The sequence below is a fragment of the Patella vulgata genome, chromosome 1 (assembly GCF_932274485.2).
Source record: "Patella vulgata chromosome 1, xgPatVulg1.2, whole genome shotgun sequence".
NCBI lineage: Eukaryota > Metazoa > Mollusca > Gastropoda > Patellidae > Patella > Patella vulgata.
In genome coordinates, this window is record NC_065879.2 from 2060080 (window position 1) to 2082612 (window position 22533).

The window sequence follows — 22533 nt, forward strand, 5'->3', positions numbered from 1 at the left end:
AGCATCATCACATGTTGAAAATTTTATGTAAATCCTATAATAATTGCCACCTTTATAGACCAAAAACCTTGAAAAATGACTTGTAGAAAATCGCCTATTTCTCTGCAACCGTACAAGTTAGAAACCATTTTGAGGTATCTGTATGATCGAATGAGTTCATTCTATTTGTTGATTGGAATCAAATATCATAATTTTAAAAACATTACAAATCTGATTCATTTGAATAAAATATCTGTTTTGAAGGCTAAAAATACAGTTTTTGCCAAAATGACGTTACTTCCGGTGATAATGAAAATCTTAAATTACTTGTATGGTATCGTAAATGGCATTATGTATCACACAGTGAAAATTTCATGAAAATCGAATTATAATTGACACTTTTATTGACAAAAAAACCTTAAAAAGTGACCTGTTGAAAATTGCCTATTTCTCCGCAACTGAACAAGTTAGAAACCATTTTGTGATATCTATATGATCGTAAGGGTTCATTGTATTAGTTGATTTGAATCAAATATCAAAATTTTAAACAAATAACAAATATGACTCATTTGAATAAATTACTGGTTTCGAAGGCTATAAATACAATTTTTGCCCAAATTACGTCATTTCCGGTGATATTGAAAATGTTAAATTGGTTTGACCTAGTTAAAATTGACATTACACATCAAATGGTGTCACTTTTATGAAAATCGAATAATAATTGACTCTTTTACAGGCAAACTAGCGTAAAAAGTGACTCATGCAAAATTGCCCATTTCTCGGCAACTGCGCATATTACAAATTAATTTTCACATACATTCTCTCCGTATAGATTATTGCTACGAGTTTATGAAAGTTACGAAGTAATATTTTAAAATATGAAAACGCTGGATGGGTTGTAAATAGCTTAATTTTACACCTTTTTTCACCTTTTAATCGAAATAGCCCGAAAACGGAATCGAAATTAAAAAAAATGGTCCCAACATTTTGTGCGCCTTTAAAGGGCGCACAATTTCAGTTATACCAGATTTGAAAAAAATAATATTTGCTTTCGAAAAATGGTACCTAACTGTCAAAATTGTAGTTTTTTGTCAATTTACGCCACTTCCGGTGCCGACAGATAACACTATTGGTAACAAAAAAAATGACAATTGAGACAACGGGGCATATGAACTTTGTTTTATACAAATCGAACAATAAATAATTAATCTAGGACTGAAAAACTGAATTAGCCAATGGGGGCCAAGGAAAATTACCGAGACAAAAAATTTTCACATTTTTGCCCAAGTCAGAGGACTCGTTATATTTGTGTAAAACACGATTAAAAAATATTCATAAATAAAAAAGTTTTTTGTAAAAATTTAAATTTTCTAAATTTAGCGCCTAATATCTGCGAAGATTTGCCGAAAATCAAAAATCAAAAGTAGCGTAGCTATGTGCCCCGTCTCCGGCTATGCCAAAATGCATCGAAAGTTAAAATCCAATGATTATTGTTAAAATTACTGCAATATTTCTAAAAACGATAGCTTCGGTGATTTCGGACATTTCGCATTGTCGCAGAACGTTCAAAATAGCTTTATCCTCTAAGTCACACCCACTTTTCCGATAAAACCGAAGAAATCGTAACGATCCGACAATCAGTTGCTGAGATCTACTCAAAACAAAAGAAGAATAATAATAATAAGAATAATAATTTTAACAAAAACAATAGTGTTTCACACAAGCTACGCAGTGTGAAACCCTAATAATAATTTTAACAAAAACAATAGTGTTTCACACAAGCTACGCAGTGTGAAACCCTAATAACTAGAACTGCGAAGCAGTAATGACGGGTTTCACCAGTGCCACGTTACCCTTGAACTTATGTCACTTCCGGTACCAATGAAACCGTTAAACAGGTTTCCACATAAGCATTGCACACATGAAATAAAATGGACGCAGAAACAACCAAATCCAGCAATCAATTCATTTGCTACATGTCAGTGATCCTGTCAAAATTACATTACTTCCGGTGATAATGAAAATGTTAAATTGGTTTATGAAATCAGAAATAGCATGATCACATGGTGAAAATTTTATGTAAATCCTATAATAATTGCCACCTTTATAGACCAAAAACCTTGAAAAATGACTTGTAGAAAATCGCCTATTTCTCTGCAACCGTACAAGTTAGAAACCATTTTGAGGTATCTGTATGATCGAAGGAGTTCATTCTATTTGTTGATTGGAATCAAATATCATAATTTTAAAAACATTACAAATCTGATTCATTTGAATAAAATATCTGTTTTGAAGGCTAAAAATACAGTTTTTGCCAAAATGACGTTACTTCCGGTGATAATGAAAATCTTAAATTACTTGTATGAAATCGTAAATGGCATTATGTATCACACAGTGAAAATTTCATGAAAATCGAATAATAATTGAGACTTTTATTGACAAAAAACCTTAAAAAGTGACCTGTTGAAAATTGCTTATTTCTCCGCAACTGAACAAGTTAGAAACCATTTTGTGATATCTATATGATCGTAAGGGGTCATTGTATTAGTTGATTTGAATCAAATATCAAAATTTTAAACAAATAACAAATATGACTCATTTGAATAAATTACTGGTTTCGAAGGCTATAAATACAATTTTTGCCCAAATTACGTCATTTCCGGTGATATTGAAAGGGTTAATTTGGTTTGACCTAGTTAAAATTGACATTACACATCAAATGGTGTCACTTTTATGAAAATCGAATAATAATTGACTCTTTTACAGGCAAACTAGCGTAAAAAGTGACTCATGCAAAATTGCCCATTTCTCGGCAACTGCGCATATTACAAATTAATTTTCACATACATTCTCTCCGTATAGATTATTGCTACGAGTTTATGAAAGTTACGAAGTAATATTTTAAAATATGAAAACGCTGGATGGGTTGTAAATAGCTTAATTTTACACCTTTTTTCACCTTTTAATCGAAATAGCCCGAAAACGGAATCGAAATTAAAAAAACTGGTCCCAACATTTTGTGCGCCTTTAAAGGGCGCACAATTTCAGTTATACCAGATTTGAAAACAATAATATTTGCTTTCGAAAAATGGTACCTAACTGTCAAAATTGTAGTTTTTTGTCAATTTACGCCACTTCCGGTGCCGACAGATAACACTATTGGTAACAAAAAAAATGACAATTGAGACAACGGAGCATATGAACTTTGTTTTATACAAATCGAACAATAAATAATTAATCTAGGACTGAAAAACTGAATTAGCCAATGGGGGCCAAGGAAAATTACCGAGACAAAAAATTTTCACATTTTTGCCCAAGTCAGAGGGCTCGTTATATTTGTGTAAAACACGACTAAAAAATATTCATAAATAAAAAAGTTTTTTGTAAAAATTTAAATTTTCTAAATTTAGCGCCTAATATCTGCGAAGATTTGCCGAAAATCAAAAATCAAAAGTAGCGCAGCTATGTGCCCTGTCTCCAGCTATGCCAAAATGTATCGAAAGTTAAAATCCCATGATTATTGTTAAAATTACCGCAATATTTGTAAAAACGATAACTTCGGTGATTTCGGACATTTCGCATTGTCGCAGAACGTTCAAAATAGCTTTATCCTCTAAGTCACACCCACTTTCCCAGTAAAACCGAAGAAATCGTAACGATGCGACAAGTAGTTGCTGAGATCTACTCAAAACAAAAGAAGAATAATAATAATAATAAGAACTAGAACTGCGAAGCAGTAATGACGGGTTTCACCGGTGCCACGTTACCCTTGAACTTATGCCACTTCCGGTACCAATGAAACCGTTAAACAGGTTTCCACATAAGCATTGCACACATGAAATAAAATGGACGCAGAAACAACCAAATCCAGCAATCAATTCATTTGCTACATGTCAGTGATCCTGTCAAAATTACATTACTTCCGGTGATAATGAAAATGTTAAATTGGTTTATGAAATCAGAAATAGCATCATCACATGTTGAAAATTTTATGTAAATCCTATAATAATTGCCACCTTTATAGACCAAAAACCTTGAAAAATGACTTGTAGAAAATCGCCTATTTCTCTGCAACCGTACAAGTTAGAAACCATTTTGAGGTATCTGTATGATCGAATGAGTTCATTCTATTTGTTGATTGGAATCAAATATCATAATTTTAAAAACATTACAAATCTGATTCATTTGAATAAAATATCTGTTTTGAAGGCTAAAAATACAGTTTTTGCCAAAATGACGTTACTTCCGGTGATAATGAAAATCTTAAATTACTTGTATGATATCGTAAATGGCATTATGTATCACACAGTGAAAATTTCATGAAAATCGAATAATAATTGACACTTTTTTTGACAAAAAAACCTTAAAAAGTGACCTGTTGAAAATTGCCTATTTCTCCGCAACTGAACAAGTTAGAAACCATTTTGTGATATCTATATGATCGTAAGGGTTCATTGTATTAGTTGATTTGAATCAAATATCAAAATTTTAAACAAATAACAAATATGACTCATTTGAATAAATTACTGGTTTCGAAGGCTATAAATACAATTTTTGCCCAAATTACGTCATTTCCGGTGATATTGAAAATGTTAAATTGGTTTGACCTAGTTAAAATTGACATTACACATCAAATGGTGTCACTTTTATGAAAATCGAATAATAATTGACTCTTTTACAGGCAAACTAGCGTAAAAAGTGACTCATGCAAAATTGCCCATTTCTCGGCAACTGCGCATATTACAAATTAATTTTCACATACATTCTCTCCGTATAGATTATTGCTACGAGTTTATGAAAGTTACGAAGTAATATTTTAAAATATGAAAACGCTGAATGGGTTGTAAATAGCTTAATTTTACACCTTTTTTCACCTTTTAATCGAAATAGCCCGAAAACGGAATCGAAATTAAAAAAAATGGTCCCAACATTTTGTGCGCCTTTAAAGGGCGCACAATTTCAGTTATACCAGATTTGAAAAAAATAATATTTGCTTTCGAAAAATGGTACCTAACTGTCAAAATTGTAGTTTTTTGTCAATTTACGCCACTTCCGGTGCCGACAGATAACACTATTGGTAACAAAAAAAATGACAATTGAGACAACGGAGCATATGAACTTTGTTTTATACAAATCGAACAATAAATAATTAATCTAGGACTGAAAAACTGAATTAGCCAATTGGGGCCAAGGAAAATTACCGAGACAAAAATTTTTCACATTTTTGCCCAAGTCAGAGGACTCGTTATATTTGTGTAAAACACGACTAAAAAATATTCATAAATAAAAAAGTTTTTTGTAAAAATTTAAATTTTCTAAATTTAGCGCCTAATATCTGCGAAGATTTGCCGAAAATCAAAAATCAAAAGTAGCGTAGCTATGTGCCCCGTCTCCGGCTATGCCAAAATGCATCGAAAGTTAAAATCCAATGATTATTGTTAAAATTACTGCAATATTTCTAAAAACGATAGCTTCGGTGATTTCGGACATTTCGCATTGTCGCAGAACGTTCAAAATAGCTTTATCCTCTAAGTCACACCCACTTTTTCAGTAAAACTGAAGAAATCGTAACGATCCGACAATCAGTTGCTGAGATCTACTCAAAACAAAAGAAGAATAATAATAATAATAAGAACTAGAACTGCGAAGCAGTAATGACGGGTTTCACCGGTGCCACGTTACCCTTGAACTTATGTCACTTCCGGTACCAATGAAACCGTTAAACAGGTTTCCACATAAGCATTGCACACATGAAATAAAATGGACGCAGAAACAACCAAATCCAGCAATCAATTCATTTGCTACATGTCAGTGATCCTGTCAAAATTACATTACTTCCGGTGATAATGAAAATGTTAAATTGGTTTATGAAATCAGAAATAGCATCATCACATGTTGAAAATTTTATGTAAATCCTATAATAATTGCCACCTTTATAGACCAAAAACCTTGAAAAATGACTTGTAGAAAATCGCCTATTTCTCTGCAACCGTACAAGTTAGAAACCATTTTGAGGTATCTGTATGATCGAATGAGTTCATTCTATTTGTTGATTGGAATCAAATATCATAATTTTAAAAACATTACAAATCTGATTCATTTGAATAAAATATCTGTTTTGAAGGCTAAAAATACAGTTTTTGCCAAAATGACGTTACTTCCGGTGATAATGAAAATCTTAAATTACTTGTATGATATCGTAAATGGCATTATGTATCACACAGTGAAAATTTCATGAAAATCGAATAATAATTGACACTTTTATTGACAAAAAAACCTTAAAAAGTGACCTGTTGAAAATTGCCTATTTCTCCGCAACTGAACAAGTTAGAAACCATTTTGTGATATCTATATGATCGTAAGGGTTCATTGTATTAGTTGATTTGAATCAAATATCAAAATTTTAAACAAATAACAAATATGACTCATTTGAATAAATTACTGGTTTCGAAGGCTATAAATACAATTTTTGCCCAAATTACGTCATTTCCGGTGATATTGAAAATGTTAAATTGGTTTGACCTAGTTAAAATTGACATTACACATCAAATGGTGTCACTTTTATGAAAATCGAATAATAATTGACTCTTTTACAGGCAAACTAGCGTAAAAAGTGACTCATGCAAAATTGCCCATTTCTCGGCAACTGCGCATATTACAAATTAATTTTCACATACATTCTCTCCGTATAGATTATTGCTACGAGTTTATGAAAGTTACGAAGTAATATTTTAAAATATGAAAACGCTGGATGGGTTGTAAATAGCTTAATTTTACACCTTTTTTCACCTTTTAATCGAAATAGCCCAAAAACGGAATCGAAATTAAAAAAACTGGTCCCAACATTTTGTGCGCCTTTAAAGGGCGCACAATTTCAGTTATACCAGATTTGAAAAAAATAATATTTGCTTTCGAAAAATGGTACCTAACTGTCAAAATTGTAGTTTTTTGTCAATTTACGCCACTTCCGGTGCCGACAGATAACACTATTGGTAACAAAAAAAATGACAATTGAGACAACGGGGCATATGAACTTTGTTTTATACAAATCGAACAATAAATAATTAATCTAGGACTGAAAAACTGAATTAGCCAATGGGGGCCAAGGAAAATTACCGAGACAAAAAATTTTCACATTTTTGCCCAAGTCAGAGGACTCGTTATATTTGTGTAAAACACGATTAAAAAATATTCATAAATAAAAAAGTTTTTTGTAAAAATTTAAATTTTCTAAATTTAGCGCCTAATATCTGCGAAGATTTGCCGAAAATCAAAAATCAAAAGTAGCGTAGCTATGTGCCCCGTCTCCGGCTATGCCAAAATGCATCGAAAGTTAAAATCCAATGATTATTGTTAAAATTACTGCAATATTTCTAAAAACGATAGCTTCGGTGATTTCGGACATTTCGCATTGTCGCAGAACGTTCAAAATAGCTTTATCCTCTAAGTCACACCCACTTTTCCGATAAAACCGAAGAAATCGTAACGATCCGACAATCAGTTGCTGAGATCTACTCAAAACAAAAGAAGAATAATAATAATAAGAATAATAATTTTAACAAAAACAATAGTGTTTCACACAAGCTACGCAGTGTGAAACCCTAATAATAATTTTAACAAAAACAATAGTGTTTCACACAAGCTTCGCAGTGTGAAACCCTAATAATAATTTTAACAAAAACAATAGTGTTTCACACAAGCTTCGCAGTGTGAAACCCTAATAAGAACTAGAACTGCGAAGCAGTAATGACGGGTTTCACCGGTGCCACGTTACCCTTGAACTTATGTCACTTCCGGTACCAATGAAACCGTTAAACAGGTTTCCACATAAGCATTGCACACATGAAATAAAATGGACGCAGAAACAACCAAATCCAGCAATCAATTCATTTGCTACATGTCAGTGATCCTGTCAAAATTACATTACTTCCGGTGATACTGAAAATGTTAAATTGGTTTATGAAATCAGAAATAGCATGATCACATGTTGAAAATTTTATGTAAATCCTATAATAATTGCCACCTTTATAGACCAAAAACCTTGAAAAATGACTTGTAGAAAATCGCCTATTTCTCTGCAACCGTACAAGTTAGAAACCATTTTGAGGTATCTGTATGATCGAATGAGTTCATTCTATTTGTTGATTGGAATCAAATATCATAATTTTAAAAACATTACAAATCTGATTCATTTGAATAAAATATCTGTTTTGAAGGCTAAAAATACAGTTTTTGCCAAAATGACGTTACTTCCGGTGATAATGAAAATCTTAAATTACTTGTATGATATCGTAAATGGCATTATGTATCACACAGTGAAAATTTCATGAAAATCGAATAATAATTGACACTTTTTTTGACAAAAAAACCTTAAAAAGTGACCTGTTGAAAATTGCCTATTTCTCCGCAACTGAACAAGTTAGAAACCATTTTGTGATATCTATATGATCGTAAGGGTTCATTGTATTAGTTGATTTGAATCAAATATCAAAATTTTAAACAAATAACAAATATGACTCATTTGAATAAATTACTGGTTTCGAAGGCTATAAATACAATTTTTGCCCAAATTACGTCATTTCCGGTGATATTGAAAATGTTAAATTGGTTTGACCTAGTTAAAATTGACATTACACATCAAATGGTGTCACTTTTATGAAAATCGAATAATAATTGACTCTTTTACAGGCAAACTAGCGTAAAAAGTGACTCATGCAAAATTGCCCATTTCTCGGCAACTGCGCATATTACAAATTAATTTTCACATACATTCTCTCCGTATAGATTATTGCTACGAGTTTATGAAAGTTACGAAGTAATATTTTAAAATATGAAAACGCTGAATGGGTTGTAAATAGCTTAATTTTACACCTTTTTTCACCTTTTAATCGAAATAGCCCGAAAACGGAATCGAAATTAAAAAAAATGGTCCCAACATTTTGTGCGCCTTTAAAGGGTGCACAATTTCAGTTATACCAGATTTGAAAAAAATAATATTTGCTTTCGAAAAATGGTACCTAACTGTCAAAATTGTAGTTTTTTGTCAATTTACGCCACTTCCGGTGCCGACAGATAACACTATTGGTAACAAAAAAAATGACAATTGAGACAACGGGGCATATGAACTTTGTTTTATACAAATCGAACAATAAATAATTAATCTAGGATTGAAAAACTGAATTAGCCAATGGGGGCCAAGGAAAATTACCGAGACAAAAAATTTTCACATTTTTGCCCAAGTCAGAGGACTCGTTATATTTGTGTAAAACACGATTAAAAAATATTTATAAATAAAAAAGTTTTTTGTAAAAATTTAAATTTTCTAAATTTAGCGCCTAATATCTGCGAAGATTTGCCGAAAATCAAAAATCAAAAGTAGCGTAGCTATGTGCCCCGTCTCCGGCTATGCCAAAATGCATCGAAAGTTAAAATCCAATGATTATTGTTAAAATTACTGCAATATTTCTAAAAACGATAGCTTCGGTGATTTCGGACATTTCGCATTGTCGCAGAACGTTCAAAATAGCTTTATCCTCTAAGTCACACCCACTTTTCCGATAAAACCGAAGAAATCGTAACGATCCGACAATCAGTTGCTGAGATCTACTCAAAACAAAAGAAGAATAATAATAATAATAAGAACTAGAACTGCGAAGCAGTAATGACGGGTTTCACCGGTGCCACGTTACCCTAGAACTTATGTCACTTCCGGTACCAATGAAACCGTTAAACAGTTTTCCACATAAGCATTGCACACATAAAATAAAATGGACGCAGAAACAACCAAATCCAGCAATCAATTCATTTGCTACATGTCAGTGATCCTGTCAAAATTACATTACTTCCGGTGATAATGAAAATGTTAAATTGGTTTATGAAATCAGAAATAGCATCATCACATGGTGAAAATTTTATGTAAATCCTATAATAATTGCCACCTTTATAGACCAAAAACCTTGAAAAATGACTTGTAGAAAATCGCCTATTTCTCTGCAACCGTACAAGTTAGAAACCATTTTGAGGTATCTGTATGATCGAATGAGTTCATTCTATTTGTTGATTGGAATCAAATATCTTAATTTTAAAAACATTACAAATCTGATTCATTTGAATAAAATATCTGTTTTGAAGGCTAAAAATACAGTTTTTGCCAAAATGACGTTACTTCTGGTGATAATGAAAATCTTAAATTACTTGTATGAAATCGTAAATGGCATTATGTATCACACAGTGAAAATTTCATGAAAATCGAATAATAATTGACACTTTTATTGACAAAAAACCTTAAAAAGTGACCTGTTGAAAATTGCCTATTTCTCCGCAACTGAACAAGTTAGAAACCATTTTGTGATATCTATATGATCGTAAGGGTTCATTGTATTAGTTGATTTGAATCAAATATCAAAATTTTAAACAAATAACAAATATGACTCATTTGAATAAATTACTGGTTTCGAAGGCTATAAATACAATTTTTGCCCAAATTACGTCATTTCCGGTGATATTGAAAATGTTAAATTGGTTTGACCTAGTTAAAATTGACATTACACATCAAATGGTGTCACTTTTATGAAAATCGAATAATAATTGACTCTTTTACAGGCAAACTAGCGTAAAAAGTGACTCATGCAAAATTGCCCATTTCTCGGCAACTGCGCATATTACAAATTAATTTTCACATACATTCTCTCCGTATAGATTATTGCTACGAGTTTATGAAAGTTACGAAGTAATATTTTAAAATATGAAAACGCTGGATGGGTTGTAAATAGCTTAATTTTACACCTTTTTTCACCTTTTAATCGAAATAGCCCGAAAACGGAATCGAAATTAAAAAACATGGTCCCAACATTTTGTGCGCCTTTAAAAGGCGCACAATTTCAGTTATACCAGATTTGAAAAAAATAATATTTGCTTTCGAAAAATGGTACCTAACTGTCAAAATTGTAGTTTTTTGTCAATTTACGCCACTTCCGGTGCCGACAGATAACACTATTGGTAACAAAAAAAATGACAATTGAGACAACGGAGCATATGAACTTTGTTTTATACAAATCGAACAATAAATAATTAATCTAGGACTGAAAAACTGAATTAGCCAATGGGGGCCAAGGAAAATTACCGAGACAAAAATTTTTCACATTTTTGCCCAAGTCAGAGGACTCGTTATATTTGTGTAAAACACGACTAAAAAATATTCATAAATAAAAAAGTTTTTTGTAAAAATTTAAATTTTCTAAATTTAGCGCCTTATATCTGCGAAGATTTGCCGAAAATCAAAAATCAAAAGTAGCGTAGCTATGTGCCCCGTCTCCGGCTATGCCAAAATGCATCGAAAGTTAAAATCCAATGATTATTGTTAAAATTACTGCAATATTTCTAAAAACGATAGCTTCGGTGATTTCGGACATTTCGCATTGTCGCAGAACGTTCAAAATAGCTTTATCCTCTAAGTCACACCCACTTTTCCGATAAAACCGAAGAAATCGTAACGATCCGACAATCAGTTGCTGAGATCTACTCAAAACAAAAGAAGAATAATAATAATAAGAATAATAATTTTAACAAAAACAATAGTGTTTCACACAAGCTACGCAGTGTGAAACCCTAACTAGAACTGCGAAGCAGTAATGACGGGTTTCACCGGTGCCACGTTACCCTTGAACTTATGTCACTTCCGGTACCAATGAAACCGTTAAACAGGTTTCCACATAAGCATTGCACACATGAAATAAAATGGACGCAGAAACAACCAAATCCAGCAATCAATTCATTTGCTACATGTCAGTGATCCTGTCAAAATTACATTACTTCCGGTGATAATGAAAATGTTAAATTGGTTTATGAAATCAGAAATAGCATCATCACATGTTGAAAATTTTATGTAAATCCTATAATAATTGCCACCTTTATAGACCAAAAACCTTGAAAAATGACTTGTAGAAAATCGCCTATTTCTCTGCAACCGTACAAGTTAGAAACCATTTTGAGGTATCTGTATGATCGAATGAGTTCATTCTATTTGTTGATTGGAATCAAATATCATAATTTTAAAAACATTACAAATCTGATTCATTTGAATAAAATATCTGTTTTGAAGGCTAAAAATACAGTTTTTGCCAAAATGTCGTTACTTCCGGTGATAATGAAAATCTTAAATTACTTGTATGATATCGTAAATGGCATTATGTATCACACAGTGAAAATTTCATGAAAATCGAATAATAATTGACACTTTTTTTGACAAAAAAACCTTAAAAAGTGACCTGTTGAAAATTGCCTATTTCTCCGCAACTGAACAAGTTAGAAACCATTTTGTGATATCTATATGATCGTAAGGGTTCATTGTATTAGTTGATTTGAATCAAATATCAAAATTTTAAACAAATAACAAATATGACTCATTTGAATAAATTACTGGTTTCGAAGGCTATAAATACAATTTTTGCCCAAATTACGTCATTTCCGGTGATATTGAAAATGTTAAATTGGTTTGACCTAGTTAAAATTGACATTACACATCAAATGGTGTCACTTTTATGAAAATCGAATAATAATTGACTCTTTTACAGGCAAACTAGCGTAAAAAGTGACTCATGCAAAATTGCCCATTTCTCGGCAACTGCGCATATTACAAATTAATTTTCACATACATTCTCTCCGTATAGATTATTGCTACGAGTTTATGAAAGTTACGAAGTAATATTTTAAAATATGAAAACGCTGAATGGGTTGTAAATAGCTTAATTTTACACCTTTTTTCACCTTTTAATCGAAATAGCCCGAAAACGGAATCGAAATTAAAAAAAATGGTCCCAACATTTTGTGCGCCTTTAAAGGGCGCACAATTTCAGTTATACCAGATTTGAAAAAAATAATATTTGCTTTCGAAAAATGGTACCTAACTGTCAAAATTGTAGTTTTTTGTCAATTTACGCCACTTCCGGTGCCGACAGATAACACTATTGGTAACAAAAAAAATGACAATTGAGACAACGGGGCATATGAACTTTGTTTTATACAAATCGAACAATAAATAATTAATCTAGGACTGAAAAACTGAATTAGCCAATGGGGGCCAAGGAAAATTACCGAGACAAAAAATTTTCACATTTTTGCCCAAGTCACAGGACTCGTTATATTTGTGTAAAACACGATTAAAAAATATTCATAAATAAAAAAGTTTTTTGTAAAAATTTAAATTTTCTAAATTTAGCGCCTAATATCTGCGAAGATTTGCCGAAAATCAAAAATCAAAAGTAGCGTAGCTATGTGCCCCGTCTCCGGCTATGCCAAAATGCATCGAAAGTTAAAATCCAATGATTATTGTTAAAATTACTGCAATATTTCTAAAAACGATAGCTTCGGTGATTTCGGACATTTCGCATTGTCGCAGAACGTTCAAAATAGCTTTATCCTCTAAGTCACACCCACTTTTCCGATAAAACCGAAGAAATCGTAACGATCCGACAATCAGTTGCTGAGATCTACTCAAAACAAAAGAAGAATAATAATAATAAGAATAATAATTTTAACAAAAACAATAGTGTTTCACACAAGCTACGCAGTGTGAAACCCTAATAATAATTTTAACAAAAACAATAGTGTTTCACACAAGCTACGCAGTGTGAAACCCTAATAATTTTAACAAAAACAATAGTGTTTCACACAAGCTACGCAGTGTGAAACCCTAATAATTATTTTATAATATACAAAGAACTGCCCAAGTTTTTAATAAATTACGTATTTTCAGCTCGAAGTTGCCGTCCCTGTAAAGGTGCCGCTCTCGGGGCTCCGCCAATGAGTCCATTTATTCTGTTTGCGTTCTATAAATAGCCTACTGTTTACTGGGGGATGCCTAGATTTGTCAACCAAATTTCAATATCTTGGTAGTGCCCTAGGCAACTGAATTTTAACAAAAATTTCCTAGCTGTTACAGTTGAGCTTTATGGAGAGAAATATGATTCAGAAGTCACATGTGATTAGATGGGTGAAGTATGATGACATGTTCTTAATTCTGGGTAGTCGTATAAGGAAATTGTAAATGCCCTCTGTTCACTGACAAGCTCTATAATTGCTGGTGTAATTATTTCTTTGTAATGTTAAGTGGTAGGCATATGTCAACATGCTTCCAAGTCTATCTTATGTAAATGTAAGGGTACTTTCAAATAATTCAGACTAATTTTGTTTCAACAAATCAATTTCAGAATTGGATTATAAATAAAAAAAGGAAAGAGAGCGGTAGAGTGTATAAAAAAAACCATTACATAAAAGACTCTACTCAATACAATAATTTTTGTAGAGACCAGAGCAAAAGTAAGTTAGCCTTACTTAAGTTTCAAAAGAAGTAGCACCGAGTACAGACTTACGGTAGGTGCATGATCAAATTCTTACTAGACAATGCAAATGGATTACAGTGAGAACTTGAGTTACGAGAACCTGAAATTTGGGCCTTCACAGACATCCTTTAAACATTTGCAAGTTCTCATCTTAATTATTCTGAACTTTAAAGGTGTTCCAGATCAAAGCTTCAGCTGATACTGAATCTTTGGTGAGAATGGGTAATTTACATAAAATTATTAATCTGGTATACCCTTGAAGTTTGACACTAGGATACCCTCAAATTACTTCGATAGTTATTTTGGCTAACAGTTCACTCCAGATTTATCTTTAAACTTCAAGGACTCTCTAGGACGATATTGTCCATTCAACAGCCCTCGTTTAACCAACCAGAATGCTGAAAATGTCATATATGCATGCTACAATTGGTTATAAAGCCAAAATGATTATAATACTGTATTTTATTGTGAAGATACCCAAAATGAATATTTGTGTGGTAGAACTTTAAAGTTACGGTTGGGAATGTTTGTTTTTTCAGAAGGAATAAAGGATTTCAAGCTTTGGAGTAGGAACTGGGCAGAACTGTCTAGTCAGGAAAAATTAGAATATAGATACTCTCCAGTTCCTCTCAAAGACCAATCCCCAAATTAAAAAAAAAACACATCAACAGCTTTATTGAAACAGTTACAGGGAATTGTAAGTATAGATGTTAACAGTTATGTTTATAAAACCAGTGAATGGCTTACTATCTTATTACACTACTAATTCTGTCTCATCCAACTATAGTTGAGATCATCTTGGGCAAATTATATGAAGCTAGAACCGATAGAGTTATAGAGGTCAACAAGTCATGCCCGGGCAAAGAGGAGTTTACTGAGTGACTACTTCAGCGATTACGCTGGATAATTGAGTACTCATTTGTTTACCACATGTTTTTACATTAAATTAATTTGTATGTTGGAATCAACAAGTGTTGTTGAATATAAAGCAAATTGCCTTCATGATTCGAGTGAGTTGACAAAGGTAGTACACTGACACGCATGTTCAACAAAATTCGATTGGCAAAGATGAGGATTGAGCAAGGCAAGGCCCAAGCCCAACATTCGAAGCCGTAAGAAAAAGTAAACGTGAAGTTTTGGTAGTATTATGATGGAAGCTCTAGTTGATGAGTGTGCAAACATATTTGGTAGATATTTAAGATATAAAGTTGGAATGTATCGAAGATGAGGTTCTTAGTTGAGACAAAATAGAGGTTTTTGTTACGATGGAAGCTCAAAAACAATACACAGTTTGAAATTGACTCCAGTTATCTCAAGTGATATATAACACGTAATATGTTATTATCATGTGATATCATTAAGTTGGCAGCGGATGTTAAACTACCTAACTCACACACATTAAAACTGTACTTTATCATGCTGTCAAAAATAGAAAATAATAATAAAAATTAAATTCCACCCGTCTGCACGCTTTCAATAAAAAAAAGGTGCTCGAGAAACACCTCATTAAGTTTGTATGGCCTAGGGGTCATAGAAATGTCCAAAAACCATAATTCTGGTATGTTCCTGCCTCAATATACAACACAAACTTTCAACATAAATATATATAACTTCGGATATAAATTCAGAAGAGAAAATATATCTTGTTTTTCAACTTCGGATTGACCTATATTTTGTATGTCTTTCTTGTATCTTGTCATTTTAGTTAATTAAACTAAGCGATTGTGATGTTGACATTGCTGCTGCTGGAGAAAGGGAAGGAAACATCATTTTTGCTGGCTCTAACAGTAGCAAATTTCTGAAATATTTGGAAAATAGAGAGGATGAATTTGTCAACTCGCTACTTTTAAAACCGGGAAAGGATGCTGAAGGTAAGCTTATTTTAGACAAGAGGCCTAGTAATGGATCTTATGTAATTAAGGTTAGGAAAATATAGCATAGTAGAGTTCATAGCACAAACATGCGAAACTGCTCATCAATATTTTCAGATATTGCTAATTTTATGCACAAAATAATAAAATGGGGCTTAACAACCAACATTTAAATATCTTATGGGCTAATGAAGAGGGTGCACCTCACAACAATCAAAGCACCCCTAGTTAGCGTAGGTGGTAACTTCAAGGCTCTTCTATACCAACCACCACCAGACTCGCACAGTGTTATACTTTGGGTTTTGCATAATGATTGAAAATGATTGATTTTATTTTTATGTATTCATATTAAATTTAGTATGTGACATTATAACAAACACAATGTGCTTATTGCTTCTAAATGTCGTTCAAATCTTATATGTGGCATTATGTCCATCAAATCTCGATATTGCCCTTTGTTAACAAATTAGAATTTGGACCTCATCAATACTTATATCCAGAGTTCTGTGTATTTCACTCGTTTTGAAATTCTATGTATTGAGCGGTCCAATCGTTTTATTTAATGTTCTCAAGGTGAATTTGTAACGAAGATTTTCTATAATTTATATTAATGACTTCCGTATTGTTCTATTTATTACAGAATCATGTACAAAACAGCTTAGAAAACAGGTACAAGATCATATGAATGCTCTATATGGTAAGTTGTTCTTAGTAGTTGTTGCAATTCAAATGTTTTCAATTTCCAAGATATAGTGAGATCTGTGAGAAAAGACTGAACTAAACCTCAGAGTAAGTCAAATGACAACACGATCGATCCGCTCCACTAAAAAAACACATTATGTTGCAAATGACCAATCGCAACTATTCGTTTTTTTCCGTCATTAATGATACGGATAATCGGAGTCAAGTCACCCCACACATTTCGCACCTGTATAGACCTTGTTGCATAGGATCTATTTTGAAGGCTATATTTGATGCATGTGAATTTATTGTGGGAGTTCCCCATCCCACCCCAACACACGCCATCACACACTAGGGGAGTGATGGTCGACAGATGATATTGTTACATTGACAGCCAGCAACATAACTACTCGCTCATTGACCATACTAATAACGTTATTTCTAGGATAGCGACGAAACCGAGTTTGGCAATTATTTTCTCAAACAGTACAGATCACAGGGTATGATATAAGTTTTAATTTTTATCATTCAGGAAAAGCTACAACATCTTATCAAAGATTTCCATATGAGAGAGTCAAACGGGGAGAAATAGTTGTAGATGGTTTCCCACAGGAAGTAAAGCCGATTCAAGTACCATCTAGATATGGCAGGAAGAAATTAAATTTAATTTTATCTGTTCAAGAAATGTAAGTCTTTGAATTTAAAGAGAAGCTATCTTCGTGTTTTTAGATCCCATATCATCTATCCAGGAGCCGCGGTGGCTTGCTCGCTAACCAGGAGGTCGTGAGTTTGATCCTCGGTCAAGGAAAGATCATCCGGATGTTCCAATCTGGCTTCTCCTTGTCGGTGGCGCAGAACCGAGGGGCTGGCAAAGAATACCACCTTAGTCGTTCGGATGGCACAAAAAACCGTATAGATAGCAATAGATGGTTTTAGTGCAGTCAATTGGAGATCAAATGAAGTAAAGAAGAATAAGTTGGATTTTTTTCCTTAAAAAATAAGCAGGTGCTAAATTCACTGACGGATTCAAGCAACCATCTTAAATTTATTAATTTATTCATTATTAATCTAACCGAATAACCTATTTTTTGTATACAGATCTGTGAAGGAAACTGAACCATCACGAACAACAGCACCACCCCTAACAACAGCACCACACATAACAACAGCACCAAACCTAACAACAGCACCATACCTAACAACACATCCATTAACAACAGCACCACACATAACAACACATCCATTAACAACAGCACCACACATAACAACACATCCATTAACAACAGCACCACACATAACAACACATCCATTAACAACAGCACCACACATAACAACACATCCATTAACAACAGCACCACACATAACAACACATCCATTAACAACAGCACCACACATAACAACACATCCATTAACAACAGCACCACACATAACAACACATCCATTAACAACAGCACCACACATAACAAAACATCCATTAACAACAGCACCACACATAACAACACATCCATTAACAACAGCACCACACATAACAACACATCCATTAACAATAGAACCACACATAACAACACATCCATTAACAACAGCACCACACATAAAAACACATCCATTAACAACAGCACCACACATAACAACACATCCATTAACAATAGCACGACCCATAACAACACATCCATTAACAATAGCACCACACATAACAACACATCCATTAACAACAGCACCACACATAACCACACAGATGCTTACTGCAGATCAGAGTAATATAGGCAAGTTCATTTATTATTAATTACTCTTTTGGACTTCATTCAATCCAAATGAGTAAACTAAAGTGTAGTTTATTTCAAGTCCAGTTATTATGATCCACTTCAGCTTTTTAGCAGACAAACATCAGCATGATGACAGGCACATTAGTGCAATAATGAAAAAATAGATATCTAATATGTTCTTTTGAGTTTATATTCAGAGACCTTTTGTATAGGTGTGATGCATAAAAAAATTATGTTTAATAAGAATAGTGAATTACTCCTACTGATTGATGTAAATCATTGTATACCCATTTTTAAAATGTATATTTTGAAGAAACCCCAATTCAAACCGGTGAGTATGGTGCTTGCTCGCTATCCAGGAGGTTGTGGGTTTGATCCCCAGACAGGGAAAGATCAGCGGGTTTCCCAATCTGGCTTCCCTTTGTCAGTGGCGCATATCACCTAGTCATGTCATCGGTGCTGCATCAGGGCGCATGCTAAAGAACCCAGACAGTTGCAACATTTCCCTCATTTCACTAGCTTCTTCACTAGCCGAAACAAAAAGTGCATAAAAGTAGGACGTTAAACCCATTTCATTTCCTGTTATGTGACTTAAACAATGCACTGTTTTTGGCATAACGAAAGTGGCAATAGCAATATCATTAACAGTAACTGTATTATTAGCTGCAGACTTGTACTAAACATTTGATTCTATTTTCAGAATATGAAGTAGAGTGTATAGTTAAAAAAAGAAAAAAAAATCGAAAGGTTCAGTACCTCCTACACTGGAAGGGTTATCCATCTTCTGCCGATTCTTGGGAAGATGAGGAACATTTGAATGAAACCTTAAAAAAATCATTGAAAATTAAAAAAAACAAAACAAGTAAATAAGTGACTAAATATGCAGAACAATATATCAATTTTAGACATATGAACAGTTTACACCAGAGTTAATCCACTCAGCCTGTGTGATCTACGACATTATACATTATATTGTATAAATTATTATTTGTATCCATTTCAAAAGTTAACACAAGTAAGGTTTCACATGAAATACCAGTTTTGTGGTTAATTCTATATATTTGTTTGTAAATTTTGTATAAAATGCTGAGAAAATCAGTATAAAAAAATATATATATATGTTTTTATGTTTTATTAATAAGTTCAACTTATTGTTAGCAAAGTCTGAATTATGGAATCAATATTGTTTTATAAGCAGTTTAAATTTTCTTTATGTTTGAAAATTACATTCATATAATATATCAATTTTAGACATGAACAGTTTATACCAGAGTTAATCCACTCAGCCTGTGTGATCTACGAAACTTCCCAGGTTGACTAACTTTGATATCAACCTCTTTAGAAGTCAATATAACTCTTACGTTACAATATAAGTGACTAATGGATTCATTTGTTAGGTTGTATAAAAACACCTTATATCATGGACGTGCAAAAGTGAGTGAATTCTGGATATGTGGCTGTGTTGAAATATTCAACATTTTATGAAACAAATCTTGCTTCGTTCAGAGGGGGTCAATGCGATCATGACTGCTTCGTTTGGAACAAATGCTGATTTTCAGTCACATGAGTTGATGTAGTCGATCAGCATTTATTCAAATTTATTGCTTCGTTTCAAGAAGGGGGTCCAGGGTGAAACGAAGCAAGCTCTGTTTTGTAAAATGCTGAATATTTTGACACCGCCCCTAAGGCGACTGTGCTTTGGATTTGTTACTCAGTTAAAATAAGAGAGAAGTATTCCATGGATTAGGTTTTCACAAGGTCATAATAACTCACCCTTCCCATCGAAAGACGTCATGGACAACATAATAGGGACATGTTTTATAATGTGTAAAAACTTTACATCTTTGCTGCATCTGACTTTTTGCTATAATTTGCTTAATGTTTTGGATGAATGGAAATTTCTGCTATAGGTTCATAAATAGATAGACATTATACATTATATTGTATAAATTATTATTTGTGTCCATTTCAAAAGTTAACAGAAGTAAGGTTTCACATAAAATACCAGTTTTAGTGTGGTTAGTTTTATGTATTTGTTTGTAAATTTTGTATATAATGCTGAGAAAATAAGTATAACAAAATATATATATGTTTTTATGTTATTATATCAATAAGTTCAATTTATTGTTAGCAAAGCCTGAATGATAGAATCAATATTATTTTATAAGCAGTTGAAATTTTCTTTGTTTGCAAATTACATTCATATAATATATCAATTTTAGACATGAACAGTTTATACCAGAGTTAATCCACTCAGCCTGTGTGATCTACGAAACTTCCCAGGTTGACTAACTTTGATATCAACCTCTTTAGAAGTCAATATAACTCTTACGTTACAATATAAGTGACTAATGGATTCATTTGTAAGGTTGTATAAAAACACCTTAAATCATGGACGTTCAAAAGTTAGTGAATTCTAGATAAGGGGCCGTGTCGAAATATTCAACATTTTATGAAACAAATCTTGCTTCGTTCAGAGGGGGTCAATGCGATCATGCCTGCTTCGTTTGGAACAAATGCTGATTTTCAGTCACATGAGTTGATGTAGTCGATCAGCATTTATTCAAATTTATTGCTTCGTTTCAAGAAGGGGGTCCAGGGTGAAACGAAGCAAGCTCTGTTTTGTAAAATGCTGAATATTTTGACACCGCCTCTAAGGCGACTGTGCTTTGAATTCTATATATTTGTTTGTAAATTTTGTATATAATGCTGAGAAAATAAGTATAAAAAAATATATATATGTTTTTATGTTTTATCAATAATACAATTGTGTGACTTTTTTGGCTGTAAGAGTAATCCAATACCCAAACAATGATTCTCTAAATATTGAAGCTGTTATTGAGTATTGGATGTATCCATGTCTATAGTGCAGGCCACGAAATATGGGGCGATCAAACTGATTGATCGCCTGTCGATCACCTGAAGGAGATTTCAGAAGAACGATTTTTTCGATCACCCCACTGAGGCCAGGTGATCGAAAAAAAAGTAATGAAACACAATTGTAAAGTCTGTCGGCGGCTTCAACAGAAGGAGCATTTTAACATGATTGTTTCAGAAAATATGATCATGAGCAACAACAGTGGCCTAAGGTTGTCATCTTTTTCTGATTCACACATGCAAGAAAACTTTAAGCTTGAAATAACTCCGCAAATTTTGATCACCTGAACAGAAATTCAGGGAATCATTTAATTGGTAATGATCACCCCAGCTTGTCTTATTTAGAGGCCTGTAGTGCCCTACTACTTCGTTCCTCCGTGTTTGTTAACTAGGAATACTGGTTATTCCTAACATCAATCCTGAGTTTACAGACGATCCACTGTTCAGGATATGGAAAATGCTTACAAATGTGTTATGCAAAGAAAGTACACATTTCAAAAGGAAATAATAAAATATTGAAATTACTTAAGACAATGCCGTCACGATGCTCCTATTAGGGGGAGGGGTGCCAAATTTTCTGTACATCACTAACAATATTTTTGTGCGTATATTACCGACTCTTCGTGCTCCACTACCTATCTTTGAAATTTTTATGCGGAATTGGACATACCAGTCCAGTTCTTTCTTCATTTTTCTGTTCGCAAAAAGGATCAGAGGCGGATTATGAGCTGAAAGGGCGAAATTACAGGGAAGTGCCTAATATGTGCCAGTCTGAGCCGCTAAGATACCCTCTCCACGACACCCACCCTCAATTTTATGGTACTTTGTGTAATTTAAAGAAAAATCGGCGTGCCGAATGGAGGTTGCAGCCTCACCAGTCACCAGCCTCTGAAAAGGACCGACTAACTTGGTCCAGCCCCCATCCAGACTCCCCGGTGACGATCACCTTACTTTGAGGATGCCTCTATAAATTATTGTTTTATAATATGGTATTAAAAAGAGGCATTTCTATGAATTAATTAT

At 33.1% G+C, this 22533-nt stretch overlaps 2 protein-coding genes across 2 annotated transcripts in view; both read left to right on the forward strand.

Moving 5' to 3' along the window:
* LOC126826665 (alpha-(1,3)-fucosyltransferase C) overlaps window positions 1-22533 on the forward strand; it is a 65270-nt gene that overhangs the window by 13178 nt on the left and 29559 nt on the right. The gene's annotated exons all lie outside the window — the stretch shown is intronic.
* Window positions 13795-21341, forward strand: LOC130010376 (mucin-2-like). The gene is made up of 7 exons (XM_056103006.1): window positions 13795-14295; window positions 14858-15015; window positions 16024-16189; window positions 16830-16886; window positions 17403-17556; window positions 17969-18633; window positions 19334-21341. Exons 4-7 carry the CDS (start codon window positions 16871-16873, stop codon window positions 19501-19503), a joined length of 1005 nt encoding a protein of 334 aa, XP_055958981.1. The 5' UTR covers window positions 13795-14295; window positions 14858-15015; window positions 16024-16189; window positions 16830-16870; the 3' UTR covers window positions 19504-21341.